The 27,214-nt window shown below is 51.9% G+C and overlaps 1 protein-coding gene across 4 annotated transcripts in view; it reads left to right on the top strand.

Moving 5' to 3' along the window:
- CDH23 (cadherin related 23) overlaps positions 1 to 27,214 on the top strand; it is a 338,466-nt gene that overhangs the window by 209,296 nt on the left and 101,956 nt on the right. For all 4 annotated transcript variants that reach the window (XM_087824365.1, XM_087824361.1, XM_087824363.1 and 1 more), the window contains 8 exons: positions 5,979 to 6,043; positions 9,544 to 9,781; positions 11,133 to 11,238; positions 13,433 to 13,560; positions 16,804 to 16,876; positions 18,552 to 18,668; positions 22,267 to 22,379; positions 23,660 to 23,767. In XM_087824365.1, coding sequence (XP_087680491.1) covers positions 5,979 to 6,043; positions 9,544 to 9,781; positions 11,133 to 11,238; positions 13,433 to 13,560; positions 16,804 to 16,876; positions 18,552 to 18,668; positions 22,267 to 22,379; positions 23,660 to 23,767 — 948 coding nt within the window. The remainder of the gene's footprint in view (positions 1 to 5,978; positions 6,044 to 9,543; positions 9,782 to 11,132; positions 11,239 to 13,432; positions 13,561 to 16,803; positions 16,877 to 18,551; positions 18,669 to 22,266; positions 22,380 to 23,659; positions 23,768 to 27,214) is intronic.

The following is a 27,214-nucleotide window of genomic DNA, read 5'->3' as shown; positions in this document are numbered from 1 at the left end:
GACAATAGACCCAGATACACGTGGCAAGGAGAACACTTCTCCAGGACTAATCCCAACCCAGTCACCTGCTAGCCCATTTTCTGCTTTACTTTTCTCACAGTTCCTACCACTGTTGATCTGAAATTGTTATTTAGTTAGTTCTCTCCTCCATGTCCATCTCCCCTTTCCAATTGTAAGTGACATTCCAGCAAGAGCATTGCCATGCTTATGGCTGCAACTTCAGTGGCTGATGCAGTAGCTGGTACATTGGAAAAGCTCAGAAAATATTTACTGAATACGTGACTGATTGAGAGTCTGGTCCCTGTCTCCATGAAAGTTTTTTCCATGGTGTTCCAAGCGTCCTTCATCTGCCCCTCCAGGCCCACCCTGCCCTTCTCTCCCACTCTGCTTGTGCCCTGATTCAGGACTGCATGGGCCATTCAGTGAGTCCCCGCCCTTCGTCTGCCTCTAGGGTTTGGCCAGTAGGAGCTTGGATGGGAGCTCAGTGCTTGGGAGACTTGTTGGAGATGCTTTGTAAACCCCAGCCATGTACCCTGGGCAACCAGAGCAGCCTCACTCTGGCTGCTCACTGCCCACCATGGTGTCTGCTGATAGGGGTTCAGCCTCCCAGGAGGAAGATCAGGTTGGCACTCAGTGGCCAACAATGGAAATTCCAGATTTTACTAAATTTGGCAATGATTTTGAGTCCTGTGCTGGGCACAACAGAGGATACAAAAAGGAGTTAGGTACAGGCTTCTCTGGCAAGGGGGAAATGGAGCACACACAGGTAGTTTTCAGTAATGGCAGATTATGCTGCGTGTTCCAGAAAAGGTACAGCAAGAGGCTCTCAGGTCAAGAACAGTGAGCGGTCAGGAGCTCCCTGAGGGGGGGCATTTGGGATGCGCCAGAGTTGGACAGCAGTTACAGAATGAAGGGATGGCCAACCAGGCAATGAAAGAACAGTCTGGCCTGGCTGGTGTTGTGCAGTGGTTGAGTGTTGACCCATGAACCAGGAGGCCCTGGTTCAATTCCCTGTCAGGGCACATGCCCGGGTTTTGGGTTTGTTCCCCAGTAGGGGGGCACACACGAGGCAGTCAATCGATGATTCTCTCATCATTGATGTTTCTATCTCTTTCTCTCCCGTCCTCTCTCTGAAATCAATAAAAAAAAAAAAAAAGAAAGAGAGAGAGAGGAGAGAGAAACAGCCTGGGTGCATCAGGGAGAAGTGGGTACAAGACCACCAAGGCTAGCTGGGCTGTGCAGAGCCTGGACACCAAGTGCTGGTCTGGGATTTGTCCAGCAGCAGCGGGGCACTGAGGGTTTGGGAGCAGAGGAAGATCATTTTAGCCGTTGGGTTTGACTTCTTGCCTTGGGCCTCTTACAAGAGTCTTGACCAATAGTGAGATGTGCCAGCCAGTGTGTCCCTGTGGGTGAGATCCCAGCCCCTGCGAGGATAGTAGTGGGCACAGAGGAACCAGAGGGAGGGCTTGCAGCACAGGTGCGGTGCTCACCTGAACTTGGTTTGGCATTTCTTAGCATCTCCAGGTACAAGATGAGAGTCACCCAGCCTGGCCAGCTGGCCATTCCCATCCCCATCTCTGTAGCCATCTGACCTGTGGGAGCCTGAAGTCACCCTGCAAGGAGATGGATTGCTCACTGTAAAACATGGTGGGAGGGAAAAGGTATTCATGAGAAGGACATTTGTCCTCTATCCACAAGCTCCTGCCCACTCCTCAAACCCTACTTCCTAAAGTGGGCACGGCGGCCACTGTCTGATACTTGGTCGGTCTGTTGGCCTTTCAGTTGCTCAGGCATATAGCAAGCCTTGGGAAGGAGGTTGTTTTAAAAGTGCCACGATGCCGCGTGTGGGGCTGGGGTGGAACCCGTCACTGTCCTGGACAGTGCCCTCTACTGGGCTGGCTGGCATTGCAGAGCTGCTGAGGCCTCAGTGCCACAGGACTGCCCCGGGGCTGTCTATCCTACAAAGTGCTGAATGGTTCGAAACAGGGATTTGGAGGCCAGCTCTGCCACTTACCAGTCGTGAGACCTTGGGCACGTTACTTAACATCATCATTCGTCTGTCTGTTAAAGGCAGAGAGCAGGGGTTACAACAGTCCCCTCCCCATAGGGGTGTGGCCAGAACTGAACAGTGTATCCATTAATACTGTCATGTAGGTGTGGATGCCCATGTAGCTATAGATGACAGCTATCAGGAGCTTGCCGGAGCTGCCTTTATGTCCAGGCCCCATGACCCCACCCGCCCTCAGGGAGCCACAGCTTCAGCTCCCAAGTGCAGTCAGGGCTGGGAATATTGCAGAGCATGAACCCAACCTTGGGGAGTCATGGGAGACAGGAGTGGGTGAGCCAGGCAGAGGGAGGAAGCCGTCTACGCAGATGGGGCAGACAGGCAGGTGCCAGAGCCAGTCAGGTCCAGCCTGGGTCAGAGACGAGGCTGGAGCCCGCTGCAGAAGCTGGAGTACAGGGCTGGGAAGGCACGCAGAAGAGGAGGGACTGTCCCCTGAGGGCACCAGGGAGCCCTGGAGGGCCTTCAGCAGGACCCCCCAGTGGTTGGGTCTGCTGCCTTCTCCCGGGCACAGGGCCCCTCCCCGGCCCCAACGCAGCCCAGCACTGGCCTAGGGACGCCCTGTGTGTCGGCTGCAGCCCCCCCCCCTCCCCCCCCCGCAGGGGCACATGCAGCTTTCATGCTCCTATTCTGCTTCATGCATTTGAGAAATGGAAGTTCTCCCTCTCCCCTTCACCAGCATACATATTTCATACGGTCATTAGACAGTGGCACTAAAGGACTCACAAATCTTCCCTGGTCAGCATCTGCGGCCTGGGCGGGCACGACGCCCCCAGGGAAAAGGGGTCAGTGTGGGAACCATGGCTGTGCCCAGCCCACCTGGGGAGGATATGGGGGTGGGGGTGGGGGAAGGAAAATGGCAGCCACCTCTGCCTGGAAAGAGAGGGCAGTTCTATCTCCTCCCTGGGGGCTCAACACTAAATGTCACTTGGCCTCAGCTTCTCCAGGCCCCGGGGTGAAGGGTACTGTACAAGGGGACCTTAGGGGTCCTTCCCTCCCTGACAATCCAAGTGCAGTTCTGAAGGGCACCCAGGGTCCGATGTGACTTTCAGGGGCAGGGCCCCCCTTACAGCATGCCCCAGGCTCTCACTTCCTGCACGGGCCCAGCCCTCTCTATCTCCCCCGATGCCCTCCATATTCCCAGCCACTCTCCCCCCTTTTCCTGGTCCCCTTCTTTCCCCCCTCCCGCTCCATTCCCTCTCTTCCCTTTGAAGCCTCTCTCCTCCGTGTCTTTGCCCCATCCCTCCACCGTCCCCTTCTTACCAGTATTACTCTCCAAGCATTTGGGGAGCACTGCTATGTGCCAGGCATTGGCCACGCTCGGGGGCGAGCCTGGCAGCTGCGGCCCCGACCTCATGGCTTCCCCAGACGCATGAGGGTGCTGAGGCCCCAGGGGTCACTGTTTGGTCATACTGTGACCTGGGCTGTTGACAGTGGCCTGGAACTGGGCTCTCTACAGCACACTGACCCCTCGCCAGGGGCTCGATGGCATCTGGGCAGCTCTTCCTCAGACCAAGCTGCAGTTATTATGGTCTAATAATACCACACATGCTGAGGGTTATGTGTCAGCGGAACGAAAGGGAACTTCGGGGCCCCTCCCCTCCCCTTCTCCTCTAGTCCCTGGAAGGGGAGAAGGGGAGGAGAGGGGCGAGCTTATCATGAGGAGCTTTGGTCTCCTCTCCCCTGGGATAATCAGGTACCTTTGCTTCTGAGGCCAAGCTCTCTTCTTGGTTTAGAGCAATAACACGTGGAGACTAAGAGCATGGCAGTGGGGCCTGGGTTCAAATTCTGGCTCTGCCCCCTTTTTAGCTGTGAAGCCTTGGGTGAGCGATTCGATTTACCCTCTCTGTGTCTCAGTTTCCCTGTCTGTAATAGGGTTGCTATGAAGATAAAATATATAACAAGTGCTAGGTGCTCAATAAGCAGCAGTGTCGAGAGGCATGACCTAGGGCGTCAGGGAGGGTCTATCAGGAATCAGTCCTGGGTTGGAAGGTGGGTTACATGGCTCAGCATCTTCCTTTTCACTCACTTGACGTGCATCCCCTGAGGACCTATGATGTCCTCAGAGCCAGGATGGGGCAGTGGAGGGGACAGAGATCTGCACACAGTCTCCTGGAGCACAAACAGTGGGGACGCTGAGTGTAAATTGGGCACGAGGCAGTCCTTCCACAGGTATGCACGTATCAGATCATCACGCCATACACCTTAAATATCTTGTCACTTATATACCTCAGCAAAGCTAAAAAATTATAAAGTAAACAGGTAAAGGTATTGAAACCTATTTTTAGCAGCTGAATTCTACCCAATTACGATCCTACAGAGAAACCTTGAGTGTAAAACATGTAAGTGGACCCCAAGGTCAGCCCAAGACCGTTCCCTCCTGGCGTCTGGTGGCAGGCAGCTGTTTGCCCAGCTGCAGGGCAGTGGCCTGGGAGGGGAACAAGTCACAGTGCCTGGCACAGGGTGTATGCTTCATAAGTAACTATCGAGTGAATGAGTGAATTGTGTTATTCAGCCTGCACTGTGGACTGTCCCATGCCAGGGACAATGGAGAAGGCAAGAGGTCCCAGCCACAAAAACCAAACTGCTCCAGAACGGCCCTCATCCTAGAGAGGAGGGGCGATGAGGAGGAGCCTCACTCAGATGGCATGAAGGAAGGAACCCCAGGATGGAAGTGGGGATTCCAGCTTCTGCCCCACTCTGCTTGTAACCTGCTCATGACCTGGAGTGGTGACAGGGCTACCCTGGGCCTCACTGGGGTCTGGGCCTCAGTTTTCTGATCTGTGAGATGGGTGGAAATATCTGTCGTCTTCATCATGTTTGGACAGTTGTGAGGATAAAGTCAGGTCGTGATAAACATGGCTGGTCTCTGAAAATGTAAAAGGTCTGATCGCACAGGCCAGCGATGGTCACCATTATCGCCGTTGTCATCAGCATCTGGCACGCCTCTCCGCCTCCAGTCTCTTTTGACTACAAGTGACAGAAAGCTAACTTGGATCAGCCTGGGTGAAACGGGTCTTGTAGGACTCACAGACCAAACCGAGGTGGGAAGGGGTGTCAGCTCCAGGACTCCAGAACTACCAGGACTCAGCTCCTGCCTTTTAGCTCTCCTTTGAGAGCGCCTTCATTCTCCCCGCCCATCCGGGGGAGAGCAGCTCCCAGTACACTCTGTCTCAGCCTCACTGTTTCCAGCGAAAACTTTTACCCCCAGCAACCATTCAGAGAACCCCAGAGAAGGATTCTGATTGCCCAGCTGCCATCAAGGGCCACTCCCAGCCCAGTCCTTGTGGTCATGGGCAGCAGGCTTTTTGCCTGGGGCATTGTCATCTGACTGCAAACAGCCTGCTGCCCACTCCACCCATCTTCTCTGGCACCTCTCTGCCCAAACAAGTGGTCTGAATGGGAACTGCCTGGCATGAGGCCATGAGGGGGTAGTTTCACAAAGTTAGAGATTTAGGTAAAAGATCAAGTTTCTAGCCCTTGCTGGTATGACTCTGTTGTTGGGTGTGGTCTCATGCACCAAGAGGTTGCTGGTTTGAATCCAGGTCAGAGCATATGCCTGGGTTTCAGACTCGATCCCTGGTAGGGAGCATGCAGGAGGCAGCCAATCAATGTTGCACTCTCGCATCAATGTTTCTTTCTTCCTCCCTCTCTAATAATCAGTAAAAATGTATATTTTAAAATAACAGTGCTTAAAAAAAAAGAAAAATCAAGCTTTTAGAACTGTGCTCTCCCATATAAATTTAAATAGCTGTTGGTGGCTGGTGGCAAGCCTATTGAACTTAGTGGCTCTAGAAAACCTGGCCTGGACCAGAGGAGTTGTGCCGGAGAACCATGGGCTTGCTGCAGACAGCTGGTGGGGTCAGGAGCCTCAGCGAGGTCTGACAGGGCTGACTTCTTGTTTTCACCTTTGCAGGCAACAGACAATGATGTGGGCACCTTCGGGGAAGTCAACTACTTCTTCAGCGATGACCCTGACCGGTGAGACCCTGACACAACTCCTTCGCAGTGGCCCTCTGCCACACCTGTGATGGGGAAATTTCTCAGCACCTGGGAGGACCTACACCCCCAAGGCTAGAGCACTGGGCTGAGAGAGGGGACCCAAGGGCGCCGCTGCTGGTTTGGCCCTGATTGTGGTATAGTCTTGTTCAAGTCCTCTAATGTCTCCGGGACACAGTTTCTCTGGCCCTCAAAAGATGGCATTTTGAAGCTTTGAAAGCAGCTTTGAAGCTGATGATAGTCCAGCAGCAGCTGGCATTTTTGAAGCCCTTACCATGTGTCAGGCATTTTGCCAAGTGCTTTATATGCATTTTCTGATGTAATTCTCAAAACTCAATGCTGGAGGAACTCGGTGCTAGACACTATTAGCATCCCCACTTTACAGATGAGGAAGCTGTAGCCCAGGGAGGCTCAGTCTTTTGCTCAGAGGCCTGTCGCTGGTGAGGCGCACACACCTAGGGCCAGGCCTCTGTGTGTGGTCTTCACCACAGGACTCACAGCCTCCAGCAGGGGCTTGTCGTGTGCTGCAGCGATTAGGCAGGTGGCATGCCTCACTGCCTGATCTTTGTTAGCCTTGCCCTGTCACCCACCTGTGTTCTGGGGCACCTCTTTCCCTTGTCTTCAGTTAAACATGTTCGAAAGCGAAGTTGAATTCAGAGGGCTCGTCTGCTTCTAAAACTGAATTGTCTGATACATCTGGAAGCCCAAGAGGATACATACGGTGCTGGCTGGCTGTAAATGACCAGGGAGAGACAGATTATTGGGTGCATCCAGCCATTCTCTGCCACTCTGAGATGGGGCCTCAAAATGGGAGGAAGGAACCAGCAGCGGGACAGACACACAAGGCACCCCAGTCCCTCAGGGGATCTGTGTTCATGAGGCCTTGTCCTTGTCATCTTGGGTTTCCTCACCTCTTCCCGTCTTCTGGGCCAGGGCTTTCCTGGTCTCAGAGCCAGGATCTTCCAGGCCTGGTGACTGGAAGCCATGGAACAGGTCAGGGCACACAGATGTCAGCTGACAACTCACGGGGGCACCTGAGGGGATGTTGAGAGGAGACAGGTAGAGGGACAGTTTCTGTGGGCCTTGCTCCCCACCAGGAGACATTTGTAAGATGTAGTCCCTTGAGCAGAAGATGAGAGGTAACTCCTGAGAGAGGACCAACCACACCTCCCCTTGCTGGATGCTCTGCTGCGTGTTTAAAACATTTTGGTGCAAAATCATCTGGATGGCAGAATTGGTTTTATTGCCCGGTTATGTGTGTGTATTTTATTGAGGTATAAATGACATAAACATTATATTCGTTTCAAGTGCACAGCATAATGATTTGATACCTGTGTATGTTGTGAAATGATCACAATAGGTCTAGTTCACATTTGCCAACATACATAGTTACAAATTTTTTTCTTGTGGTGAGAGCTTTTAAGATCTACTCTCTTAGCAACTTTTGAATATGCCATACAGTATTATTCACTCTAGTCACCACACTGTACATTGCATCCCCAGGACTTATTTATTTTATAACTGGAAGTTTGTGCCTTTTGCTAGTGGGCCAGTTTTCCCAACACCATTAATTGAAGAGACTGCCCTTTCTTCATTGTATATTCTTGGCCCCTTTGTCATAAATTAGTTGACCACATATGTGTGGATTTATTTCTGGACTCTATTCTGTTCCATTGATCTACGTGTCTGTTTTTATGCCATTACTATACTATATTGATTACTGTAGCTTGGTAATATAGTTTGAACTCAGGGAGCATGATGCCTCCAGCTTCGTTGTTCTTTCTCAAGACTGCTTTGGTTATTTGGGGTCTTTTGTGCTTCCATACAAATTTTAGGATTATTTGTTCTATTTCTGTGAAACATGCTATGGGAATTTTTATAGGGATTGCATTGAATCTGTAGGTTGCTTTGGGTAGTATGGACATTTTAACAATATTAATTCTTCCAATCCATGAGCACAGAATATCTTTCCATTTCTTTGAGTCACCTTCAGTGTCCTTCATCAGTATCTTATAGTTTTCAGTGTATAGATCTTTCACTTCCTTGGTTAAATTTATTCCTAGGTATCCTTTTTTATGCAGTTGTAAATGGGACTGTTTTCTTAATTTCTCTTTTTGACAGTTCATTATTAATATATAGAAATACAAAATATTTTATATTTTGATTTATTAGTTCTAATAGTTTTTTGGTGGAGTCTTTAGTGTTTTCTATATATAGTCTCACATTCTCTGCAAATAGTGACAGTTTTACCTCTTCCTTTCTGATTTGGATGCCTTTTTTTTTCTTGCCTAGTTACTGTGGCTAGGGCTTCCAATACTAACTTGAATAAAAGTGATGAGAGTAGGCATCTTTGTCTTGTTCCCGATCTTAGAGGAAACGCTTTCAGCTTTTCACCATTGAGTGTGATATTAGCTGTGCATTTGTCATATAGGGCTTTTATCATATTGAGATACATTCCCTCTATTCCCAGTCTGTTGAGAGTTTTTATGAGAAAAAGATGTTGAATTTTATCAAATGCTTTTTCTGCATCTATTGAGATGATCATATGATTTTTACCCTTTAATGTTTTATCCTATTAATGTGTATCACATTGATTTGTGGGTGTTGAAGCATTCTTGCATCTCTGAAATAAATCTCACGTGATCATGGTGTAATGTCCTTTTAATGCATTGTTGAATTCGGTTGGCTAATATTTTGTTGAGGATTTTTGCATCTACGTTCATTAAGAATATTGTCCTGTAATTTTTTTCTTGTAATGTGCTTGTCTGGTTTTGGTATCACAGTAATGCTGCCTCATAAAATGAGTTTGCAAGTGTTCCCTCCTGTTCTAATTTTGGAAGAGTTTAAGAAGGATTGGTATTAATTCGTCTTTGAGTGTTTGGGAGAATTTACCAGTGAAGCTGTCTGGTCTTGCACTTTTGTTTACTGGGAGGTTTGCAATTACTGATTTGATTTCATTAGTAGTTATTTGTTCAGATTTTCTGTTTCTTCTTGATTCAATCTTGGTAGGTTGTATGTGTCTAGGAATTTATCCATTTCTTCTAGATTGTCCAATTTGTTGGCATATAATTGTTCATACTAGTCTCCTATGACCCTTTGTATTTGTGTGGTATCAGTTACAAGAATCTCTGACCATTACAGTTCTCCAACATCTAACTGTCCAGTAGGTAGAAACTCCTGTTCACAGCAAAGGAGGGTCATTCTTCCTGAGTTTCCTCTTTGAGTAAATCAACCTACTCCTGCCCTTTCAGTACCTGACCACTTTACGTCCCATGTGGTCCTGATTCCTGCCCTCCACTTCCCACCCAACCCCCCACTAGAAAGAGATGTCCTTCTTATTTAGGGCAAATGGAAAAGAAGGCAGGTTTCGGACTCCATTTCTTTGTGTCTATCACTTTGGGCAAGGATAGGCTGGTAAACGCAGACCCTGTCTATCAGTTGCTTTACACCAGGGTATCCTCTCTCCCCCTCGCCTGACACAGGTTCTCCCTGGACAAGGACACGGGGCTGATCATGCTGATTGCGAAGCTGGACTATGAGCTCATCCAGCGCTTCACCTTGACGGTCATCGCCCGGGATGGGGGCGGGGAGGAGACCACCGGCCGGGTCAGGATCAACGTGTTGGATGTCAACGACAATGTGCCCACCTTCCAGAAGGACGCCTACGTGGGTGCCCTGAGGGAAAACGAGCCTTCGGTCACACAGCTGGTGCGGCTCCGGGTAAGATGCCAGGCTTTCCTGCATCCAGCCTTGTCCCCCTCTCAGTACCTTCTGCTTGACAATTCCCTTGGAAAGCCACTGCAAGAGCTGCTAACCTCCCATCCACAAAGAAGTCAACCCAGATTTGGGGCTCACATTCTTGGTCTGCATGAGGCTTCTTCTGAGCACCATCTCATGTCCTTGGTTACCAAGTACAGCTAGTGTGTGTTGCAGCCTAAATTTCAGGTCACCATTCAGCAAAAGGATGCCCTCCTCACCTGCCTTGGCAAGTGCTGAGCAGTTTCTTGTGTGAGGACCCCCGTCCAAGCCCTTTAGAGGCTCCTGAGAATCGGGAACTGCTGTAGCTGGCAGCAGCCAGAGACCACGGGCGCAACCCACCTCTCAGGAAGGGAAGAGGCAGGCCCAGAGGCACAGCGAATTAGCAGAGTAGTAGAAGCAGGACTAGAACTCAGGACTCTACACTCCAGGTCCTCCTGCAGTGCGTCCCCAACATGCTTCAGTGACCTCTGACCAAGAGACTGCTCAGTGTCCTCATGCCCCTTCCTCACTCTGCCCACCCAGAGTGACAGGACCAGAGCCTCCATTTAGAACTTGTTTCTGAAGCAAGGTGGAGGAGGTGGGCAAGGGAGAAGGCAGGACCATGTGCCCACCCAACGTTGGCCATGGCTCCCCGTAGGACCCTGCTCCTGTTATACTCAGAGTGCTGGGCCACCCCTAGGCTCTCTACAGTCAGACATCTGGAAAGAAGCTACTTAACGCAGCCACCCAGGAGACAGTCAAGGGAAGAAGGATCTGACCCCATTCCAAGTGCCTCTTCCTTCCTTGCATTCATGTAACATGCATTTATTAGATACCTACTGTGTGCCAAACACCTTGCTGGACTCTAGGTCTGTAGCTGCAATCAAGAAGCACAAGGTTCCTGCTTGCATGGAGCTAAGAGTCTGAGCGAGGCAGGCAGAAATTAAACAAGAAATCACTGGAATTGATGGGGTTCACAGCACGGGCCCTAACCCAGTCTAGAGGTCGGGGAAGGCCTCTGTGTGTGGGATATGCCAGCTGAGACTAAAGGGGGTGGGGAATGGTCATGCCAGGTATGGTAGAGAGCTCTCCATCCCCTAGGTAAAGCCTGGCCTTCCCCTATTCCCTCTAGGCCTCCAGCCTGCCCTCCGACACCCCAGGGTAGCTCCACACCCCAACATGAGCTGTGTCTGCTGGGAGCCAGACAGTGGCCTCCTGCTGAAAGGCAAGGAGAATCTGGATCACCCAAAAAGGGGGATCTGAGAAGAACCAGCCCTCGCCCCCAGCCACCCTCCTTTGGTTCTCAGGGCCCTGTCTGTCTTCTTCCCTCCAGGCAACAGATGAAGACTCGCCTCCCAACAACCAGATTACCTACAGCATTGTCAACGCCTCCTGCTTCGGCAGCTACTTTGACATCAGCGTATATGAGGGCTATGCAGGTACATGGCGGGCAGGCCTGAGCGCCCAGCCAGGAGGAGGGCTGGCGGGCGGGAGCTGGGGTGCACGCTCACACCTCTCTCAGGAGGGAGCCCTCTGTCTCCCAGGTACCCTGGATCCCTCATGAAACTTCCTCACACCTCTCTCAGGAGGGAGCCCTCTGTCTCCCAGGTACCCTGGATCCCTCATGAAGCTTCGCCACAGTTCCTGTTGGCTGGAGCAGCACATGGCCTGGGGTCACCCTTCCATGGGTTCAAGATCTATGTCTCAGATCAGCCAGATCTTTCTCTGGCTCTTAGGCCCATGGCCACCCAGGCATCTGATGTTCCCACAATCTGAGGGGCCCCTATTTCTTACGAAGGCTGCCTGGGCAGATCTGTGGGGTAGAGACTTGTTTGCCAAGCTGCCCCTCCTCTGGGCATGCTGCGGCCGCCCCCCAGCCCTCCCAGGATGAGGCCTTTCCCTGCTTGGCCCAGGCATAGTTCCACACTTCGGGCCCTGCTTGCCCTGTTGTGAGTCCTGATCCCTAGTGCCTGTGAATGGAATAGCAGCAGCAACTTCAAGCTCCAAGATCCCAAGAGACCACCTTTTTTTTTTCCAGACGAGGCAACTGGGGTCCAGAGACAGGGAGCAACTTGCCCAAAGTCACACAGCAAAGCTGTCCAGGGAGGCCCTTGGGATCTGGCTCTTGGTTGCCTCTCTAGCCTTGTGTTTCAACACTTCCCACCCACCACCAGAATCCGGCATCTTTGAACCCTTCGCAACTCTTTCCTTTTACGGTGGTCACTTCCATGTCTTTGCAAGGTCTGCTCCCTTTGCCCTGCCTCCCTTTAACCTCTGACTAGCTCTAAGGGCTCATATGGACACCTCTTCTTCTGGGAAGCTTCCCTAATACTTGAAGATGTGTTAGGTGCCCCCAAGGCAGAAGGGACATGCTTTGGATGACTCTGGGTCCAGTGCTCACTCCTCCTAGCACGTCACAGTTGTGTCAGAAATGCAGAAACTACAGTCCTGGCTCCAGATGTTGCAGCCTGACATTCTCTATGAATTCTGTCCCCCTTTAAGAAACTAACAGTTCCCTGCCTCTGCCCACCCTCACATCTCACACCTCACACCTCACCTTCCTCTCAGCTGGAAGGCCTCCCTTAGGTTTTATATTACTAAAGTAATAATTTGATTTCTCTTTCCCAAATAGGAAGTGGCAGTTTAATATTTTCGTAGGGCCTTTGCAGACTCCATGCCCCAACTCCCGAGTCAATATGCCTTCCCGTCCAAAACTGAGAGTCAGTGGCTTAGCACAAAAGAGAACTCGTGGTGAGAGTTCAGGCTGTGGAGGGTGGGGCATGTTTGAGGGCCAAGGCAGCTGTCTTAGCTCCCGCAGATCCTGCCTCTCCACCTCTGGCTGATATCTCAGCCTGCCTTTGGTGTTACGGGTCTTCAGCCACCTTCCAGCAGAGTTCTGACGGGAAAATCTGCACCACCATACCCTGAGTGTCCCCCAAGGGGTCTACACAGTGCCCAGAGTGGCCACTGGACAGGCATGAAGAGCCTGTAGGGTAAAGGGAGGAGTGGGGGAGAGAAGAGAAATGGGGAGAAAGGCAATGAGGGGAAAAGGCAGGACCAAAGGAGACTGAGGAGGGAGCTGCCCCCTGTGCCCCACTGTCTGCCCTGGCAACCCTGACACTGGGCAGTAAATGGGCGAGCTGTTTATTTGGAGGGTATCCAGTAACAGAGATAGGACTAGAGAGCCTGGGGCATGACCCTGTCCTCCAGATGAGTGCCAGATGAGTGGGGGAGACAGACAAGTAGGAGTAACACCTACTGGGGAAGAGCCTGGGCTCCAGATTCAGACAAATCTGGGCTCAAATTCTGGCTCTGTTAAGTTCCTAGCTGTGTGTCTTGGGCAAGTTACTAAACCTCTCTGAGCTTGGTTTCTTCATCTGTAAAGTGGGGCTTACATTACCACCAGAGCAGTTACCATCCTGTGGACTTGCACGGGCCTGGCACATACGAGGCAGGGAGTAAATCTCAGTCAAGGCCATTAGCCTCTAGGAGTTCAGAGGCAGGAGGGAAGAAAAAGGCAGAGCTGGCCCGGTCACGTCATCTGTCCTCTCTCTGCCCCAAGGGAAGCCCCAGCTGGACGGCTATCTGAGGTCTGCTTACAGAGGCCCTGGGGCCCTGTTCTTGTCATTTCAGTGATCAGTGTGAGTCGCCCCCTGGATTACGAACAGATACCCAACGGACTGATTTATCTGACTGTCATGGCCAAGGATGCTGGCAACCCCCCTCTGAACAGCACTGTCCCTGTCACCATCGAGGTGTTTGTAAGTATTGAGAGGTTCTGGCCTTGCCCTTCCCTGTGGTGAGTGCTTCCCAGGGTGCCAGGGGCCCTGCCTGAACCCTGTGTCCTCAGATCCTTAACTGTCCCCACAGCTCAGGGACTTACCTGGCAGACTGTCCCGAAGGCTGTCCTAGCAAACCCTGCCAGCCTGGCCAAGGGAGATCCAGGGGCCTCGGATGCATTAAGAACCTGACTTTCCTGCTCTAAATTCATTCGAGGGCCTCAGGACACCCCCTCGGGGAACAGGAGCTGGGAGGAAATGAAGGGGCTCCTTCATCTAGAACTACGTTCTGTGAAGTTCAGGGGATGTTCCAGAAGGCCATCTTCTCTCCTGTCTCTCTCTCCCTTTCCTTTTCACTTCCTTTTTCCGCTCCTCTGAAGACCTAAAGGGGCCTGAAACTGAACCACAGCTTGTCTGACATGAATGTCACGCACACCTTAGTGCTTTCCTCGTCTGGAATGATCAGTCTCTGAATCTGTCTCCACACTGGTTCATTGGCCTGTGCAGCCCCCCCAGAGATCCCAGGGATGAGATGGTGGTGACAGTAGGCCTGTCCCCCCAGAGACCCTCCAACACTGCATGCACACAAGCCTACCCGTGCCCCCCATCTCATAGAGGCTGCTGCCTGCAGGAGAGGGAGAACAGGCTGGTGGAAGAGTTAGCACATTACCGATTCCAGGGGAATTAGACCAGGTTGTCAAGTTAAGAGATACTCTGTGATTTGACATGTGCTCAGAAAAACGTCTCGCAGGCTTGCTGGATGACCTTCCTGTCCCCGCTCGCTTTGCCAACAGCCCCTGGCACTGTCCTACCCCTCGCCTTAACAAGCCTCGTCCTTACCACCTGAGGCTAAGGCTCCAGGGCCAGCTCCCAGGTGGGAAGGGCCTCGTCTGGGCAGAGGACCCTGCTTGCTTGCAGAAGACGATGGAGCTGGCAGTGATGGAAAAGTCGAGAGGGCGCGTGGAGCAGGATTTAGGGCTGGTGTGGGAGGGCGAGGCGGTGCAGAACCAGGCACAGCAGAGGGGAGGCCAGAGAGTATGGGCCGTGTCTCAGGCTTCAGGGAGCGGCAGGGAAGACGGGGAAGAGGAGACCCACAGAAGCCTAAACACCTGCCTGCCTTTCACCTGCAACCTCCCACCTGAATGCAGGGGCTCATACCAGAGAACTAGAATGATTCCCTGCCAGTCATAACCATGTCCTGGTATTCATTTTTACATTTATTTTTCAATTATAGTTGACATACAAGTTTTAGGTGTACGACATGGTGATTAGACATTTATATAACTTATGAAGTGATCACCCCGACAAGCCTAGTACCCACCTGACGCCACCCGTAGTCATTACAATGTTATTGACCACATTCCCTCAAAGCTGTCATGAGGGCAGAAGGGGCTGCACTCTCCTTCCCTGGCCCCCTGGCAGGAGAAGGGTCTGGCAACAGATGGGCCACCTGAGCTGTAAGTGAACATCGTCTCTCGAGCAGGACTTTTGGATGGTGTAGTCGCTTGTGTCTAAGGACCATACTTGAAAAGGTCACCGCCTTTGGGTTAATTTTGCACGTGGGTGATTTTTAAGTAGCTGTCACTTGTCTAAGCTGCCTCCTCCCTCCATCAAGCAGTTGACGGCAGCACACTTACCATGCAGGGTGGAGGCGGGGAGAGACAGAGCACAGCGACGGGGCTCTGGAAGGAGGAGGGGTGAGTGAGAGGGGCCAGGTGACTCCTTTTCATCCACTGCTTGTTGGTTTTTAATAAAGAAGTCAAACTCGGTTTGTAGATTTCCCATTAGGGGACAATAAGCTTTTGTAGAGGGAGCCGCTGAATTAGAACTAATAGCGAATGCAGAGCCAGGATCCGGGGAAATATCACCGCTAATAAGTTTCTGCCTCATGCTCTGTCACTGACATTCTCGGCGCCGTTTCGTGCAACCAAGCAGAAGGCTTAAATAGACACACATATGGGGTACACTGCCGCGCCAGGGGGATGCCCAGGCATGCTGTTGGGCCATTGGATGCATGGCGAGTGCTCCCGCAGCCAGTTCACTGAAACTGGGGGGAGGGACAGGTCAGCATCAGCCAGTGTGCAGCCCAGAGTCAGGGGCCAGATTGCAAAAGAAGAGCATTCCTTTCCAGGTACTCAGTCCCGGTAGGATGGGATTCTCTAAAGTCCCGAGGAGTGGGCAGCCAGTTAGCATGCCCCCCTCGCTTTCATGGTTGCTCAGCCAGAAGTGACTCCAGCAAAAGGGGTTTACTGCAGGAGTCTTCCTCTCAGGAGCTCGCAGGTCCAGGGTGAATGAGGCCCTTGGAGCCTGCATTCGCGCTGGGTTCATGGGGAAAGGGAGAAGGCTCTGAGTCGGGGGAGCCAGTGAGACTCCTCCAACAGGGGAACAGGGACCAATTCTTGTTGAGCGATTGCAAAAGGCAGTGGGTGAGGATGGGAGTCTTAAAGGGTAGCAAAGTCTCCCCTGAGAGTGGAGGGAGATGGCGTGTGGAGGAGCAGGAGACAAAGGCTGCACCCAGGCCCCACCCTGTTGGTTCAGCCCCTCAGCCCAGCACCAGCCCCTGGCCCACTGTCCCTCTCACCTAGTCACTGGTGGAGGCTGGGCCAGAGGAGGGATTGTTTCAGAACTGAAGGCGGTGGATCTGGGCCAGGATGTGCCAGGGGGTGGATGAGCCATTTTCTTGTGCATGTGCAGTGGGGACTGGAATTCAGGTCTGGAGACCACCTGACCCTGCCTGAATACTTCAGTATCTTCTGGGTGGGTCTCCTCCTTTCTCCCTTCATTTCTAGGAGGGTTTCTAGAACCTTCTACCATCATCTTGGCCAAGCTGAGAAAGAAGGTCATGGTGGGCATCCCCATCATGGGGCTGATGAGCTGAAAGTGAGAGAACTAGAGTAAGCTTACAGCTCAGCTGGAAGACCCATGGGAGAGCCAGGGGAGCTGGGAGCTGTAGGCAGTTCCAGCTACTGGCTCCTTTACCCATTTCCCCAGTCCTCACCTCCCCTTCCTGACTCCCACATATTTCCCTAAGGCCTGTAGCACCTCTTTGAACTATAGCTTAGCCAGAGGGCACCTGGCCCCTACGTGACACCTCACCTGGCTCTGGTTGTACATCAGGGCTAGAGTGTCTCCGTGTCAGCCATTCCCAGCCTCCATCTGATGCCAGTGCAGGATAGCTGACCAGCCCAACGCCTCCCTGACTTCTGCAACCTGTCTTTCCTCCAGGATGAGAATGACAACCCTCCCACTTTCAGCAAGCCTGCCTACTTCGTGTCTGTGGTGGAGAGCATCATGGCAGGTACAGGCCTGGCAGGGGAGGGTGTGAAGGCAGGAAATCAGCAGGCTCAGCACCAGCAGTGGGCTGGCCTGACTTTGCACACCAATTTGGGCAGCCCATGGCCATCCCTGTCTGTTGCTCATGACCAGTGAGGGGAGCCTTTGGAGATGTTCAGTTATATGCCAGCCAACAGTTGCTTACAGAGCACCTACTATGTGCAGCCGCTCCGCAAGGCATTGGTCTCTGCTCTCCTGCAGCTACAGTCTAGCAGGGAAGACAATGATGACTGATGATTAACTCAACAACTTTGGTTAGATAAGAGGATGCAGAGAGTTCTGAGATTACGAGGCTATGAGCCAGGTCCCATGGGCCATGATGGCTGAAGGGGTGGCCTTGGAGGGTGGCGTGTGTTCCAGTGTGAGGACAAGAATGGGAGGCTCATCCTTCAGTCATGTCTCAGGTGCCAGGGCTCAGCTTGCAGACCCAGGGCCATAAGCTCCACACTCAGGATCCAGAGGACCTGTTCTGTCCTCAGAACAGACTGCTAGCTTCACCGTTACACCTAGAGTAGGAAAATGGCAGGAATTACTGTAGCAGCTAGAGGAGTCATGGACAGCTGGAGGAATCAGAACAGCTGGAGGTGTCAGGGACACCTGGAGTCAGGGATGACTTTCCTTGGCACCACGGAACCTTCTACAGAGAACCTCCTGGTTCCTCCCTGGTGTCTGATGATTTGCTGGGTGGGTGCCAGGCTGTGCCCAGCCCACCCTTCCCCATCTCAACCTCAGGCATCCCCTGGAGAATGTCACTGCTAAAGCAGCCCCCTGCATCTGCACCATCCCCAGAGACCCTGCCAAGGAGAAGCCTCCATCAGGGCACTTAATCCTCTTCGGAGTTGAATACACTTGGATAAAGTGGTGTGTTAGGACCCATGTATCTGTCCTTCTTGGGGCAGGACTGAGAGTAAAATCAGAGGCCCCACAGCTACCTGGAAGGGACCAAAATCAGAGGTCCCACAGCACACTGCCTGGCCCCTTACACCGCCAGGGACTGTTGATTCATCAGCACAGTAGTAACCACGGCCTGCAGGTCAGTGAGAGCTAACTGGCTAGGCCTGTACCCTGCATGCTTTATTCGTGGGATCCTCACCAACAGCCCCACAATGGGCTTCATGGTTAGACCCATCTTACTGAGGGAGAAGCTGAGGCTCAGACAAATTAAGGCACTTGCCAGAAGTCCCACCAGATTCTAGCCTGGGTGTAGTTACTCTAGAGATCCACACACTGAACCTGCTCACCACTCTGCCAGAGCTTTCATTTGGGTGGCAGGAGGGCATAGAAAGCCCTGGCTGGCTCAGCTACAGGACAAGCTGCTCTCAGGGTCTGCCCAGGGCAGCTGGAAAGGCCCATACCCTGCCCAGGATTCCACAGAGAAAGAAATGAAGGTGAGGGCCTTAACTGGACATTAAATAGAAAATTAAAACCCTAATAAATTTCCCCATGTGAACAAGATAAAACAAGACCGAAATTGAATATAATAAAGGTAGAATAATTTAATATGGAGCTTCATTTCTTTTTTACTCAAAGTCAAAGTTTGTCAATCTGAGTGTATTAATGTGGTGGCCAGTCAGGGAAGGGTGGGGGAGAGGCAGTGGTGGGCAGCATGTACGCACACACGCCCCCTTGTCCCCTGGAAGGAGCCACGGTGCTGTTCCTGAATGCCACAGACCTGGACCAGTCCCGGGAGTACGGCCAGGAGTCCATCATCTACTCCCTGGAAGGCTCCTCCCAGTTCCGGATCGGCGCCCGCTCAGGTGAGCCCCATGCCCTTGCCTTCTGCACCTCAGGCTGATTCTCATTCCTAGGCCTCTGGGTCAGGGCCTCCTCCCTCTCATAGGAAACCCATGTTTTTGAGCTGCCAGCTTTGAGCACCTGGTTTCATCCCTGAAATACTGATTTGAGTGACATTACTGTTCTTACAAGAAGATCACAACGTGAATTTATCCACTGAACAATATCTTTCAGCGGTGAAGGGTGCTGTTATGTTTCAAATGTGCTCCATTTTGCGTGCCGTTCTTTAGGGACACCTTTCTTTGAGCCTAAGTGTCCCCTTCCATCAGCCACCGACCTGATTCTTGAGTCCTGACTCCTCTTCCTAACAGTGTGTGTGCCTCAGATTCCCCACCTAAAAACGATGATGATCATATGAGGGCTGTTGTGTGAACTCAATGTGTCATTATACACTCTTGAAGTAGTCCCTTACATAGTGAGTGCTAGCAAAGTTAGGTTATTATCGTTAATCTTTTGTTCTTTTCATCGAGGGGCCCACATCCCTGGCTCTCTGCTCAGCCCATGTAACTCTCCTTTCCTCTTCATTTCTCTCCTCCTTGAAGCTAGGAGGAAAGGGGAGCAGAAAAAAGCAATGAGACCCCAAGCATTTCATCCAGAAGCTAGGAAGGAATATGAGGCCCCTGAATGTTCATTCATATATTCAGATATCAATGGATATCTGCCAGTGCTGTGCTAGGTGCTGGGGTACAGGATGGAATAAAACATGACCCTGCCCTCACAGATTTCTCATTCAACCTGGTGGGTATTCAGGGCATTCTACTTCTGAGTACCCATTTCTGTATTAGTTAAGGGAACTGTAGATGCTAAACAAGCAAACCCTGAAATCTCAGTGGCTCAACATAATAGAAATTCTAAGCCCACAGCAGTCCAGTGCCATGTTCAGTGGACAGCTTTCCACATGGTGATTCTGGGACCTAGGCCCCTTCCATGTTGTGGCTCCAAGGTCACTGCAGAAAGGAAAATAGAGCATGGAGCATTGTGTAAGGAGATGTTTATGGGCCAAACCTGGAGGTGACATACATTACTTGTGCCCACATCCTATTGGCCAGAACTAGGCAATGACCCTGCCTAGATGCAAGGAAGGCTGGGAAATGCAGTTCCTGGCCTTGCAGCCACTTTGTAGCAATCATTCTAGCCTGGGAAGGGAGCAGGATTCTTTAGTGAACACTGGCCATCCTGCCAGAAGTGTTCAGGGGCCAGTGGGGCACTAAGTCTTCCTGTCACCCATGCCTTCTCAGTTGAAGTCTGCCTTTAATTTCTTTGGTCCCCCTTTCCTGGAGCTTGGGGAGCAGATGGCTGGTGCTGATGTGTACAAAGGCTGAACACATTCAAGGCCATCCTGAGCCTTTCCACCTCTGACAAAACAGGGGACTTCTTCCCTCCTCTCAGTGGCATCTGCCCTCAGCGAGCCCACATTTCCAGGGGGCTCAGAAAGTATCGCTAATTAATTAACAAGTGCTCAGCTCTGTTGTCCACACTCTGACTGCCATCATCCCATTTCACTTCACCACTCTATGAGGCAGATACTAGTATTAGCCCCATTTTCCAGATGAGGAAACTGAGGCACAGGAGAGGTTAAGTAACTTGACTGAGGACCTGCTGAGCCTGAACTTCTGACTCCAGAGCCCAGACTTTAACTGCTTCATTATAGAAAGTCACGTTAGATCTTCATGCTCCCACCCAGATGCCATGGCGGACACACTGACCTTTCAGCGCCCCGCCCTGCCTCCACCGTCGGGGCCCCAGCTCCACCCCCGGGCTTTTAGTAATGACACGGACATTTTCTTGCTGCCTTAACACGGCTCCTTTAGCTCCAAAGGTGTAAACGTTTTCTTCTTAGCTCTTTGGTCAAATTAGCCAAGCCTGCTCCACAAAGGTGGCCTTAATTGGATCTAATTTCCCAGACAGGAAGAGCCATCTATCATGGCGACAAGTTCATGTTTAAAACTTTTTAGAGATTAATTTCTTCCTCGCCCTGCCAATTAATCGACACCACCCCACCAAGGATCATGTCTTGGCGGGCAGACCTTGGCCAGTCTTTCATTCCAGGCCTTAGGACCCTCGCTGCCCTGTCCCCGACCCCCAGCTTTCTCTCAGCCCTGCACAGGCCAAAGGACAAGCCAGCATGGATGGGAAGGAAGTGTGACAGTGGCAGGGGTCCCAGCGACCATCTGGCCCAGCTCCCTTGTTTCAGGATAGAATAAAACAAGCAAAGAGGAGTTAAGTAACTTGCCTCAAGTCCCACCACTCAGGCAATGGGGATAGCACACAGTCTCTACTCTCGGAGAACTCTCACAGTCCATTAAAGAAAACGAGCATTTTCTGAGTGTTGGGGGCTTTCCCTATAGTGATTCAATCCTCACAACAGCTCTGATTCAAAGGCATACTAATCTCCATCTTACAGATGAGAAAACTGAGGCACAGAGAAATTAAGTAACTTTCCCAAGACCAAGCATCTGGAAAGGGCCATAATCAGAATTCAAATCTGGGTCTCACTGTCCTCAATGCATAGACTCCTTTCCATGGCCCTTGAGATGACAAGTGGCCAGGCTGCCATCCTGTGCTGAAGCCGGCTGGTACTGACTGTCACCTGCCCTGTTAGCCAATTGTATGCTCTTCCCAACTCCATGTTCAATGCCGTCAGGTTGGTAGTTTACAGTGGGCCCTGGTGGGAATTTTTACACCATGGAAATTGGCAAATGCCATTTATTTTCTTTGGGGAGCTGGGTGTCAATAGTTACCAGCACACCACTACCAGGGTGACTGCCATATTTTTGTTAGACCAAAATACAAAGAAAAGGCAAAAACAAGCTGACAAAAGTTATGGTCTATTTTAAATGTTTATCTTTAATAGAATAACTAGTTTATGTGCTAAAAAATTTCAAAGCAGTATAATTACAGGTAATTAGGAAATTATTTTATAGCTATGAATTCTCAGTGCACTATAGGTTGAACTGCCTGGTGAGCCACAGTTGGAACATGCATGAAACACTTGGTGTGTTTCAGTCCTGTTGCTGTAGTTCTGTGACTATGTGAATACATAGTGCTAGGTGCTGGTCTAAGCTTCCCATGAACTAGCTGCCAGATGAGATAGGTCCTATCATTGCTCCTTTTTGACTAGATGAGGAAACCGAGGCACACGGACTTTAAGTATAGTTTCAAGCAATAAAGCCAGTAAGATAACGTCAGAAGTCTATGTGAGAGGTCCTTGGTGTCTGAGCTCGAAGCCAAAGGGCCCTTGTGCTTTGTTTCCCAGCCACCAACCCCATAATTGGCTTCGATTTTCTCACACTTGAAAAGACCTTTTCATCATGGAGTTCTGTTGCCCAGCTCTGAGTTCCAGTTCCCGAGGCATGGGTGCTCTCCCCTCTTCCCTCTCCCTCCGTGAGCACTGTCTCACTACTTCCAGCACACGTGCACACACAAGCACACTGCCAGCTCACTTGATCTTCCGAGCATCCCTCTCTCATGTTCTCCCTCTCTCTAGTCTTCCCTTCCCTCCCTCCCTCCCTGATCTCTCCCTGGCCCACCCGAACCCTGTCTGTGCCCTCTCTCCTACAGGTGAAATCACCACCACCTCCCTGCTCGACCGTGAGACCAAGTCCGAGTACATCCTCATTGTCCGGGCCGTGGATGGGGGCGTGGGCCACAACCAGAAAACTGGCATCGCCACTGTGAGTGCCCACCCCTCCCGTGCCCCGCAGCTCCTCGCTTGCCGTCCAGGCTGCTGCTCTCCAGCTCACCTTCAGGCTGCTCTCTAGGCCTCTAGGCACTTTGTCCTGAGACAGTGTGAGGCATCGTGGGAGTGGACTGAGGGTGGCAGCTACCAACTCACTGTCAGCCAAGGTCAGCCCTGGGGCCACAGCAGCTATGGGAAGAGAGGCATTCCCACCTGGGACATGGGGGCACTTGGAGGAGCAGATATTCTCTCCTCTGCCCCCAAAGATCAGCTGGTCAGGTAGGAGAAGGTAGGAGACCCACAGGCCCCTCCCTATAGGGGCAGGTATTTCTGTCAGGAAGAGTGGTTTAGAGCAGAAGCAGGGCCCTTAGACGGTCCCTGGGGCCTGTCACCACCCCACCCCTAATCCTTATGGTGCTGAGAAATGATGCCTGGGTTTCCCTCCCATGAGCAAGTAGGACCCCTGAAGGCCCAGAGCCCACATCCAAGGCCTTGTCACCCCACCAGGGTGCCACAGGGTACAAAGCTGGAGGAAGGACGGTTGAGGGCCTGACTGAGCTCTGGCTGCCAAAGAGAATGGGGGCGTGAGAAGCAATAAGCTCCTCTCTGGGGAAGGAAGCAGGAAGGCTGGCTGCCAGCTCTTTCCAGTCACCTGCCCTCCGTGATCTTTATTTGCTTTCTGTGGCTCTCCCTGGGGATCCCTCTCCTGACCTCTCCCCATTGCCCTCACCCTACCCACAGCAGCTGCCCCAGCCACTGCCCCCAGCCTTACCCAGCCAGAGAGGCTGGGGTTAGTATTGCTTGGCCAGGGACCTGGCAGAAAAGTCCCCAGTGCCTTATCTAGTCGCGGGTGGCCCCCACTAATAGGATTCAGAGCTCAATAAATAATTTACCTGGTGACAGGTGAGCAGGGAAATTGCTTGGTTTATAGCGGAGACTGACTGGGAAGCTCAAGGGATTCTATTAGACCCCCCCACCCTAAGCCTCCCCCGCCCTGTCAATCACCTTTAGTTGAGACTAAGGGTGGGTGGGACGAGCCCCAGGTCACAGGAAAACTTTCAGGGATCATCTCATCTGTTCCTCTGCCTCCTGATGGGACAGCACCTGATCCCTCTGAAGGGCCCTGGCTTCCTCCTGTCCTTGAAAGCCCAGGGCCTGACCTGGTGGAATTAATGCCAAGATGCTCCATTGGCATCTGAATGTGTCCCCCATGTGGGCACTGTCCTCATGCAGCCCAGCTAGGTGCATCCCACAGCGCCCCTTGTGGCTTCACAGGTCAACATCACCCTCCTGGACATCAATGACAACCACCCCACCTGGAAGGACGCTCCCTACTACATCAACCTGGTGGAGATGACCCCTCCAGACTCTGATGTGACCACGGTAAGTGGTGGTTGGACAGCAGAACTCCTGGTCTGCCCTTTCAAGGGGTGTCTACCATTCCCACATGAGCTCTGTAGGCCTGCCCATGGGGGGCTGATGGACTTAATGTTTCCCTCTGAGCCAACTCTTGGAGCAAACTTCCCAAAGCTCTCTTGCATGGTGAAAGGTAGTCAGAGGTCAGGGGACAGCCCTCACCCAGTCCTCAGGGACATTGGACTTTGTCCAAGGGAATGCAGGCATCCCAGGGACAGTTCTGGGGGAACTAGGGCTGGTTCAGCTTGTAGTCACACTTGCCCTGAGAGCCTAGGACTCTGGTGACACCCTCAGGAGAGCCCCCACCTCCCCTGGCAAGACACGGATCACTCTCTCAAATTGCACAAGCTTGAGCTCTGCCCTCAGCACCTTTCCTTCCCCTCTTCTGTCATCGCAGCCACCTGGGCCATCTGATGACAGGGCTACCCTAGCAGGGGGTTTGAAGTTCACCCAGGGATTTTCTGGCATGGGATGTTTCGGGTTTACCCCTGTGTGGGCTGCATGTGTATACATGGGATATGTCAGGTTTGCACAGACCCCTGTGTGTGCCGCATGTATGTACATGGGATATGTCAGGTTTGCACAGACCCCTGTGTGTGCTGCGTGTGTGTACATGGGATGTCTCAGGTTTGCACAGACCTATGTGTGTGCTTACATCCAAGTGCTATGAGCAGGGCTGTGACTCGGGGTGGAGAGGGGGATACATGGCCAAAGCCTCAGGACATCCAGAATGGAGACCAGTGTCCTTGGGAAGCTGAGGAAAGTCAGGGATGAGCACCCCACTTTTGTGAGGCCTTTTTCTACCCCCCATACTCGTGCCCCGTTTCGTCTCATTTGGAGAGGCTTGTTCCCAATGTCCAGCCGCATAGCCACCCAGCCAGCCCTGTGATGGACATGGGCCTAACAGCTCCTGGCAACCCCATTTATTAAGTGTCTGGAGTGTGCCAGGCACTGTGCTGGGGTTTTCTCATGAATCTCTCTTATCCTCATGATAATTTCACGTGGCAAATGGACTCATTGCTCCCACTGTACTATGGAGGACACTGAGACTTAGAGTGTGAGGGGTTTGCCCAAGGTCCCAGAGCCAGGACTCAAACCCAGGTCTATCTGATTTTGAACTACCTAGCCCAGCAGCCCTTAGCCCTCTGCTGGCTCAGGGGTGCCCTGGCGGGTGGTCCAGGTCCTGAGAACCTGGAGAGCTCAGATGAGACGGGGGAAGGGATGGTAGCTTTCACATCCAGCTCTCCGGCAAGGCTGCCCTACCCTGAGCTCAAGCAGTCTTGGGCTGGAGATGCCCAGCCTCTCTGCCCCCACTCTTCATCAGCCACAGCCATAGTGACAGGTCCACCTGGGTCTCAGTGGGAGAGGATGTCAACCTAGAAGGAAGGAGAGAGGGAGAGGGAGAGAGGGAGAGAATGAATGAATGCGCCAGCCATCACACCTTCTTACCCTTTTTCCTACGTGTTCAAATCTGAATGGTTCTCAGCTGATAGGCAAGTCTCCTCCCAGAGATGCCAGTAGGGCGGGGGCCAAGAATCTAGAATATGTGGCTTTTTCAAAGCTCTGGTGGGAGAGGGAATTCCTTTCAGCCTGGGGCCAGGTTAAGAAACCAGTCCCCTGGGCCATTTCCAGGCACTCTCTAGGACTCAGATCTGATGGGCGCTCTCTGCTGCCACCTCGTGGGCACTTTGGCTGTAGCCCTGGACAAGCCCAGCCAGGGCCCCCAAGAGCTGGGGTTGGATGCCCACCTCTGAACACCTATATCGTCAACTCTTAACTTTGCTTTATATTTCTTGGAAATTTCTCCCAAAAGGAATTGAGGGGTGTCCTGGGAGAAAGTGGCTGTATGAGTCACCAGCCAGGGGTGCCATTATTGAAGAGTCCGCCTGCTGGACAAAGCTAGTAGTTCTGCTGGGTTGGGACTGCACTTGGCCTTGGACTTTTCCCGGATCTGGTCCCCAATGGCCTCTCTGGGTCTCCAGCCTCCCCTCACATCCTTCTGAGCAATGAGAAGCTATGGACAATGGGACAATGGCCTGCTGCCCAGCACCTCCTCACTCTCCAGGAAACCTCACCAAGTGCTCAGTGAGCACTTGCTGTGTGCCAGGCTCCATGCTCGGCAGGCTCGGGCACAGGAAGCAGCAACACTTCTCCTCTGCCTTCTGGGAGTTTCAAGACACTCAAGTCCACCACTGGGCCTCATCTCACCCTATGGAAGAGCCAGAGCCCCTACCAGACCTACCCCTACCTCTGGGGAGGCGGATGTGTGAGCCCACCCCTCCGTATAGAACAGAGATGCCCGTTGCTCCCCCAGCTCAGACCACCACAGGGTGGGGGCACTCCAACTTTTCGGTCACCCACAGTAGTGCCTGTCACCTGAAAAAGAGTCAGTGACTCAGAAGTTCCCTCCAAAAAGTGCAAAATCAGGATTAAAACTTGTGTTAAACAGCTACCAAATATATCATGGCAACTTCAGTAATTATGAAATGTAGTATTTGTAAAACTTTCATTACATTTGAGGGCAAATTATAGGTTAGATTGTCTAGAATTCTTGAGAATTTTCCAGAACTCTCTGGAATATCCAGTTATGTGTAATGATTGCCAGGAAACTGGAAGTCAAGGAGCCCATACATTAAACAAGTTTGTCATAGCAAAATAATTTCAAAAGGAATAAAATCCTTTCAAATTATATAGCCATGAGTTACATAGATGCATATATGTATGGGTATGTTTTAATACCTTTGAGAGGTCCCCGCTAAGGCCTCACAGTGGCCCTGGGTGGGGTAGGGACTGTTCCTGAGATGTGAAAAGAGAAAGCTGCAGTTCGGGGAACAGCTAACCCAGAGGTGACATCAAGGAAGAGGTGATATTTGAAGGGAGGCTCACCCACCTTCTGACTCATCTCGGATCACCCTTCTCACACCCACCACATCCCTCACCCCAGCACACACACGGACCTCTCAGTTTCTGAACCCACCTTGGAGCCTCTGCACAAGCTCTTCCTCTCCCTTAGAATGCTCTTCCTCTACTCCCCCTGCCCTGCTCTTTCCATGGCTGGCTCATTCTCCTCCGGTCTCCCAGATTAAAATGCCACCTCCACAGAGAAGCCCGCCCTGACTACCCTGCCTAATGCGGCCCTGCCTCTCTCCGTACGGTTCCTTTCAGAGCTGGTCCCAGAACCTGTGTGTGTGTTAGGTTCCTTGCTTATTAACAGGCAGTGTAGCTTAGTGATGCAATGGGCAGTAAAACGTTCTGGTACCAAAACGTCCAGATCCTTATCTTAGCCATACCACTTACCAGCTGTGACCTTAGACCTCTCTGAGCACCAATCTTATCTAGAAAATGGGAGTAGTTCAGATCTCCGCCTGAAAGAGTGGTGGTGCAAACTTAACGAGCCAAAACACACAAGTTACT

The sequence above is a fragment of the Miniopterus natalensis genome, chromosome 14, assembly GCF_054644295.1.
Source record: "Miniopterus natalensis isolate mMinNat1 chromosome 14, mMinNat1.hap1, whole genome shotgun sequence".
NCBI lineage: Eukaryota > Metazoa > Chordata > Mammalia > Chiroptera > Miniopteridae > Miniopterus > Miniopterus natalensis.
This window is presented reverse-complemented; position numbering and strand designations above follow the sequence as displayed.